Below are 8,232 nucleotides of genomic sequence, written 5' to 3'. Positions count from 1 at the left end.
CAAAAATACAATTATATATGAATATTATTTAATTATCAATATTAATATTTATAATTAATATTTACATGAAATATACATACAAATAGGTGAATAATATCATTAAAATAATAAAACTGAGGTTAAATAAGGTTAGTTTAAATTAATTGACTTTGTTGGTGAATTTAACTTGTTTTCGTCATTCAGTAGAACAACAAAGGGACAAAGGTCTTGACGTTGTTCTTATTTAACCCAAATTTTCACCCCATTTAAGGTTTTCCAGGACACGGGGACATATCCAACCTTCCCGTGGCATTAGGTTAGTATTATTAACGTTAATGTAATGTAATAATACTCATTTGGTCGTTAAATAAGCGAAAATATGATAGGGTTTTATTTTATATTTCTGATAATTTATGTATCTTAACTAATAACTATGTAATAACTTTCTATATGTGATAATTTATTTATTTTAGTCAATAATAAGTCAAAATTTATGATATAAATACTTTTTTTAATTATTTAATTTTTTTTATTTCTCGACCCTATAGTGAATTTCAATCTTGATGACGTCATTAATAACTATAATTTATTGATGAAATTATATATAAAATAACATAATTCCCCAATATGATTCTATAATGGGATTTAAATTTTTTATTATAAATTTATCTAGTAATATCTTAGGTCAGCGACGCGAGTTAAACATTCACGGGATTAAAAATATTTATGGAAGAAAAATATTTATTACCTCAAGAATATTTGTGTGGAGGAATAGCATTATTTATTATTATTTTGGTAATATTGTCGTTTCAGTCATACGTCAATTTTTGGATTTTAATGTTAGGTTAGGCTGGGTTGGGTTAGGTAAGATTAGGTTAAGTTATGTTAGGTTACATTAGGGTTTTGATTGTTTTGGACAACTTTCTAATAGGGTAACGAACGAGACGATAATTTCACCATTATTTTTTTCCGTAGATGCGACTTGGACCTCTCCGACCCCTGTATACGCAGCCTCATAGGTATTAATTAGCATTTTTCAGCACCGACCGACCCCAAAGGTTAATCCGTGAAATGTATCCCAGGCAGCGACCGATGTTTACTTTCCATACGAACTTAACCTAACCTAAACGTAAACCTAACTTAACCTAATCTATCATAATTTATCGTAATCTTGGAAAAATTTTATTCCACCCAATTTCTTTTATTCTGGAAGTATAAGAAATAAGTTTTTTCCATAGATTAGTTCCAAGTTTACCTTCATTGTCTATATACATGGTGAACTGTATACTAAACTAACTGTAAAATTGAATGAATGAATAAATATCTAATTCTCTTAATTATTTTTCAGAAGGTTTGCATCGTAGCGTCGGAAAAACAAGATGGGACGAATATTCCTGGAACACATTGGTGGGATCCGACTGTTCTCTTGCGCCACGTGCTACACCATCCTGACCAATCGCACTGAGCTGATATCCACTCGCTTTACTGGAGCGACCGGCCGAGCGTTTCTCTTCAAGCGTGTGGTGAATCTAACGTACAGGTGGGTTAGGTTAGGTTCATTTAGGCCTGCGGTGTAATGGTCAGCATGCTCGCCTCACAAGCGTGTGGTTCAAGGTTCGATCCCCGGGCAGGGTGAGACTATGGGCAAGTTTCTTTACGCCATTTGCCTCTGTCTACTCAGCAGTTATTGGGAACCTGGATGTTAATTGATTTGTGGATCGTATTCCGGGGTAATGGTTAGCCAGTGCAGTTGGTGAGCTGTCCGGTCTTCTCGGATATACTGGGTCATGCAGCTCGTTAACTCAGGGTGTGGTTATTGTGTTGGCGACAGCTTGTACACCTTCAACACTGGGTCGTGCAGCTTGTCATCTCAGGGTGTGGTTGTTGTGTTGGTGACAGCTGCTACACCTTAAACAAATTTACACCTAGGTGGCCCTTGGGCCGGCCATTCTTGAACACAAGAGGTAACCATTATTGTTAGGTTAGGTGAGAAAAAAAGAGAGCCGATCCGTGGTAGTTGTTGTCTAGGGATCGATCTCTCGCTCTTTCTCTACCAGTAGTGGCGTCCCACAGGGTTCTGTTCTTTCACCAACTCTCTTCCTTCTTTTTATCAATGATTTACTTCACACAGTGACTAATTCTGTCCATTCTTACATGGATGATTCTACTCTTCACTTTTCTTCACATTTTCCCCTTCCTCCTAACTCTCAAACTAGATCTGTTTCTAGAACTGATATCATTACTTCTATCAACGCGGGTCTGTGCAGCGTCTCTGAATGGGGAGGTACAAACTTGGTTAAGTTCAATAGTAATAAAACTCGGTATTTACCAATTACACTTTTCAAAATAGAAGATCTCTCACCAATCACATTTCAGGACTCAATCATTCTGCCAAATTCTAAAACAGATATGCTAGGCCTCACCATTTCCTCTAATATGTCACTGAAGCCACACATCCTCAACATTGCTAAAGCTGCCTCCTGAAAGCTGGGAATACTGTACAGCTGCCGTAGCTACTTCACTCCTGAGCAGTTGGTTCAAGTATATAAGGTTTTCATTCGTCCTAACTTGGAGTACTGCTCTCATATCTGGGGTGGCTCTGTTGGATAGGGTGGAATCAAATGCATTTCGTCTTATTAACTCTCCCCCTTTAGTTGATAATTTTGCTTCACTCTCTCTCTTTTACAGGTACTTTAACGGGCAATGTTCGGTGGATTTGGCAGCCTGTATACCGCCGGCAAGGTCGTGGGCTCCTAACACTCGTCTTGCCCGCGGTGCCCACCGTTTCTCTGTGGATGTCGGTCACACGAGAATAACCCGTTATAGTACCTCCTTCTTTGCCTTCTTCTGTGTTTCCATACTCATACAATCCGTCTCTTCAAAAAGCCGGTTTCCCGTCATCTTCGCGGTGTAGATTAATATAACCTTTTCCTTTTCTATTTTTAATTTCTTTTTACTCTTATTTTTTCGCCCCCTAGGCCTCGGGTGAGCTGTTCCCCATAAAAATTTACGTACACACATTACCCAAGTATTAACCGTCGCCATCTCTCCACAGTGAGGTCCAGGATCGCGTCATGCTCACTGGCCGCCATATGGTAAGAGACGTTTCCTGTAAAAACTGCAGTGCAAAGTTGGGCTGGATCTACGAGTTTGCAACGGAGGAGAATCAAAGGTAATGTTTTTATTCTGCGGCGGAACCTTGATATAATTCATTAAATGGAGGTTTTATGTATAAAGGAACCTCGATATAATGGATTTTGATCTCTATATAGTTCGTTAAATGGAGGTTTTATGTATAAAGGAACCTCGATATAATGGATTTTGATCTCTATATAATTCGTTAAATGGAGGTTTCATATGTAAAGGAACCTCGATGTAATGGATTTTTCTTACACAATTTTCATATAATAATGATAATATAGTGGGTATGCTATAACGAATCTAATTGGTTCCAGAACCTCGTTCGTTATAGCATTCGTTCGTTATAGGATTAATCCGTTCCAGGCCCCCAAATACAACCACTTAACACTGAAACATTTCTGTGGAAAATGTAAAAAATACGGTACTTTATCTTACCTTAGTGTTGTTCAGCATACAGGACAGGAGGCAGAGGAGGAGGAGAGAATTATGGAGAAGAGGTGGAAGGAGAGGAGTCACCCTTCCTAGCCCTCTTTGGTGACTGTCTTACAGGCACTTTGTTTGTTTATTTATAATTTCTTTCTTAGTTTCAAGGGTTATTAGCTTTCTCACTCGCTTTTGACGATTCAGTGTTACAATTGTACACTTGTATAACAAAATAGTTATAAAAATAACACGAATTTCCACATCAAAAGACGAAATTTCAACAAGTTCAGTGGTGCATTGACTACACAATGAACCAATATGTTGCCTGACGCTCTTGTTGTGAGCAGCGGTACAACAATATTCGTGCGCCAGACGAAATAGTCCCGTATTCATCCGCATTCGTTGTAGGAGTTGCGTTCGTTAGCATTCTCAATTTTATAGGTAAAACCGTTCATTAGAGGAATATTCGTAGTAGAATCCGTTCGTTATAGCATACCCCACTGTAATAATAATAATAATAATAACAATTAAATTGACACACAGCTTTACCAATTTGATAGGCATGTATATAAACTATGCAGGTATACATTACAGCATGTATATCGATCAAAGTAGGTATACAGTACACATAGGTTGCAGGAGTATACATTTTCCCATGTACCGAGACAGTGTAAGCAAACAACAAGGGTAAACAGAAAGGTGATTGGATAAAGAACGTGGTTGAAGGTCTCGGGTGATTATTTCTAGAAGGTTCCTTGGTGTAGGGTTACTCTTGGGATTTAAACATTATTGTCTACATGAGTATTAGTGAAAGCTTGATTAATTTGTAGCATGTACCAGAATAATGTTCCTGATTGCACCCTGCCACCCTCCCTGACTGACTGCATCCTCCCTGACTGCACCCTGCCACCCTCCCTGACTGCACCCTGACTGCACCCTCCCCTGACTGCACCCTGACTGCACCCTCCCCTGACTGCATCCTCCCTGCACTGCTGACTGACTGCCACCCTCCCTGACTGACTGCATCCTCCCTGCTGACTGCACCCTGCCTCCCTTCCTGACTGCCTGCACTGCCCTCCTTCCTGACTGCACCCTCCCTCCCTGACTGACTGCACCCTGCCTCCCTCCCATGACTGCACCCTGCTCTCCCTCCCTGACTGACTGCAGCCTGCCTCCCTCCTGACTGACTGCAGCCTGCCTCCTCCCATGACTGCACCCTGCCTCCTGACTGACTGCACCTGCTGCACCCTGCCTCCTTCCTGACTGCCTGCACCCTGCCTCCCTTCCTGACTGCACCCTCCCTCCCTGACTGACTGCAGCCTGCCTCCCTCCCTGACTGCACCCTGCCTCCCTCCCTGACTGCTGTAAGTGTGATTCAGCCTTAGTTGCTTCACTCGGATCAGTTCAGTGATTGGTAGAAGTTGGTGATCAAATTATCTTGTCTTGGTTTAATCCGTTGTAGCTTGGATTTTAGCTTCAGTGTTAAGACAGAGTACAGTACACCTGGATAATTTGCGGATTTTTATATTCGCGGTCTTCTATTATTCGCGGATGACGCCCTGGATATAGCCAAGAATGTCTGGGGGTAGTTTTAAAGTTGATGGCATTTTCGTGGCCGGGACAGAGAGCCATTCGTTCTAGAGACAGCAATTTCCTTTACCTGTATTGTTTATATGACACACACACACACACACACACACACACACACACACACATACACACACACACACACACACACACACACACACACACACATACACATAAATAATAAGGGGAAATCCTCGCACAAATAATCATAAACAAATGTATTAAAGTTGTTGAGTCTACCCTCAAGTCTACTCTGTGCTTTATTAGGTTATGTTATGTTAGTTTAGGGTGAGTTAGATTAGGTTAATAATAATAATAATAATTAACGGTTTATTGAAAGAGCTTGGCAGCCAGAAGGCTGAAAATATACAGTTATATAATTGGGGAATGGGTTTCGAATTACAAATAATATACAAATAACATCAGTGATATAAATAAGATATATAATAACTAGATGGGGAAAAGCTCAAACTACAGTTCATTTCAACATAGTGACAGTGCAAGGAGTAGTGTTTACTGGGAGTGAATACACTGGTTTATTACAAGTTATTGATAATTTTTACAACGGTTGGGACTGGGCTGTTCTTATAGCGATCAGTTCGTGCACGTATGGGCTGGATGCGGTTGTGGTGTCGAACAGCAATTCTCGGGCTAGGGATCTCAGGTGGTAGTAGGAGCCAGTGTCGAGGATGGTGCAGAAGCTTCTTACCAAATTTGCAGATGAGGTCGTGGTGATGGTCAGTGAGAGCTGAGAGGGTCAGTGTGTTGAGCATTTCTTGATATGTGGAGTAGGAAGGGGAGAGAATAATCTTGCATGCCCTCTTTTGCACTTTTTCTAGTTGTTTACATTATGTGGCATTTAGGGAGGAAGACCAGGTAAGGGAGGCATAGGTGAGCTTGGGAAGTATGAATGTTGAGTAAACACTGAGGAGCTCGGGTGCAGGAACTCCGAGGGACTTGAGTCGGTGGAGGAGGTGGAGACGGAAACTGGAGGATTTGACAACTTCACTGACGTGTGGTTTCCAATTTAGTTTGTTGTCTATGGTGACGCGGAGGAGCTTAGTGGAATCTACAACCTGGAGTGTGTTGGGGCCTAAAGTAATGGAAGGAGGTGGGACAATATCGGAGGAGAGGTTGATGTGCATAACCATGGTCTTGGTATGGTTGATGGTGATGTGGTTGTTGGTGGCCCAGTTTTGGAGACTGTTCAATAAATCCTGAAGGGCAGTATAGTCGGGAGCAGAATTGTTGACGCTGATCCCAATAGTGGAGTCGTTAGGTTAGGGTACGTCAGGTTAGGGTGTGTTAGGTTAGGGTACGTCAGGTTAGGGTGTGTCAGGTTAGGGTACGTCAGGTTAGGGTGTGTTAAGTTAGGGTACGTCAGGTTAGGGTGTGTTAAGTTAGGGTACGTCAAGTTAAGGTACGTCAGGTTAGGGTACAGTTAATATCTCTCTCTACACCTCACTATAGTAGTGCCAAACATAGTCAACACACATAACATCCCCACATCTCTTTTAAGGTACAAGGAAGGACGGGTGATCTTGGAACGCGCCCTCGTGACAGAGACCGACGGATTCGAGGAACACCTGGGCGACGACTAAGGCATTCGTGACGCGTCCTTCTCGACACCGACGTGATCACGAACGCGGATACACGACCAAGGGAATGGGGAGACTGTATCCGTGTGAGAGCCGACGAGACTACCCCCCACCCCCACCCCATAACTCCCGCCTGTTTTAAAAGATTATTTGCCTTGCATGATTTTCATTTGTTTGGTTTTTTCTCTACCAAGTTATTGTGTTTTAAGTCGATGTTCTTATTTATTTAAATCGAAAAGGCGAAGGTAAAATAAAAAACCCATTCTAGACCAGTTTATTTAACACGATCTCAGATAGTCGTTAGTCTGTCTGTCCGTGGTGTTTACGTGTCCTTGTTATGCTGTCAATTAGTCGGGTCTTTTAAGTTTTAATGCGAGTTTTGTCCAGAAATCTTCAGTGAGGCACAAACTCATTTTTCCTGTGATATATTTGAATATGATGGTAGTTTAGTCTGTGTGTGTGTGTGTCAAATGAGTTGATCTTGTAGGCCCTGATATAACCTAACCTAACTCAACCCAGTAAAGTCCAAAGAGAATTCAGTGCCTCTTAGGGAAAATGTAACCGCTTCCTTCCAGCCTCGGGGTACCTAAGAGAGAGCAACCCCCCCCAACCCCCTCCCAAAAAATCACCTCGTTTGACCTGTCACCACCAAACAATCATAACCACCTTTTGTAATAGATTCAAGGCATTGGTCAAGTGGTGTGTTAAGGTCTATTATGTGTAAGCAATTCAGCAGGTGATTTGGTCGTTGGATAGTTATAGGTCCCAGTTTTGATAGGGACTCGATCTAACCTAACCTAACGTTACCTAACTTAACCTGAGCTTAACCAAAACCCCAATGCAACTCAATCCACTCCCCCTCCCTCTAACCCCCCTCCCCCCCCCTAACCCACCTAACCTAAAGCTGTAGGGTTAGGTTAGGTTAAGGCTGGGATCTGTTTGACCGACCTCCAGTGATGTTGTACAATGAGCTTTAATTCATTCTCTCTCTCTCTCTCTCTCTGTAATAAAAAGGACTGGTATTTCTCTCTCTCTCTCTGTAATAAAAAGGACTGGTATTTCTCTCTCTCTCTCTCTCTCTGTGTAAAAAAGGACTGGTATTTCTCTCTCTCTCTCTGTAATAAAAGGACTGAGTATTTCTCTCTCTCTCTCTCTCTCTGTAATAAAAAGGACTGGTATTTCTCTCTCTCTCTCTCTCTCTCTCTCTCTCTCTCTCTCTCTCTCTCTCTCTCTCTCTCTCTCTCTGTAATAAATAGGACTCTGGTATTTTTTGAACTTCTGAGTACAATACGTCAGTTACTTTTGAGTACGATAAGTCAGTTGGTATAAGGTATTAGGGACTCTCTGAAGTATAAGGGTTTGTATTAGTCTCTAGTATAAGGATGTATATGATGTATTTTGTATTTATCTGTCATGGGTTCAACAGTGGCGGATGCGAGGCTAGTCTATGAGTCGTATAATTCCTGTACCTATGACCCCCCATGGCTGTACTATTGCCCGAAGG

The 8,232-nt window shown here is 41.6% G+C and overlaps 1 protein-coding gene across 4 annotated transcripts; it reads left to right on the top strand.

The window, feature by feature from the left end:
* The first annotated feature begins 161 nt into the window (after window positions 1-161).
* On the top strand, window positions 162-7,731 carry LOC121857517 (protein yippee-like 5). Of its 4 annotated transcripts, none has more exons than XM_042353602.1 (5): window positions 162-295; window positions 955-998; window positions 1,331-1,519; window positions 3,035-3,151; window positions 6,650-7,731. In XM_042353602.1, the coding sequence occupies exons 3-5, from the start codon at window positions 1,359-1,361 to the stop codon at window positions 6,729-6,731; spliced, it is 360 nt and encodes a 119-aa protein (XP_042209536.1). In that variant the 5' UTR covers window positions 162-295; window positions 955-998; window positions 1,331-1,358; the 3' UTR covers window positions 6,732-7,731. The 4 variants fall into 4 exon arrangements, with proteins under 4 accessions (XP_042209536.1, XP_042209534.1, XP_042209535.1 ...); XM_042353600.1 differs by having other exon boundaries at window positions 1,328-1,519; XM_042353601.1 differs by lacking the exon at window positions 955-998 and having other exon boundaries at window positions 167-295; window positions 1,328-1,519.
* Window positions 7,732-8,232: the final 501 nt, after the last annotated feature.

This window comes from Homarus americanus, unplaced genomic scaffold (genome assembly GCF_018991925.1).
Source record: "Homarus americanus isolate GMGI-L3 unplaced genomic scaffold, GMGI_Hamer_2.0 scaffold19065, whole genome shotgun sequence".
Lineage (NCBI taxonomy): Eukaryota > Metazoa > Arthropoda > Malacostraca > Decapoda > Nephropidae > Homarus > Homarus americanus.
The sequence above is the reverse complement of the archived record's forward strand: the minus strand, read 5'-3'. Positions and strand labels throughout refer to the sequence as shown.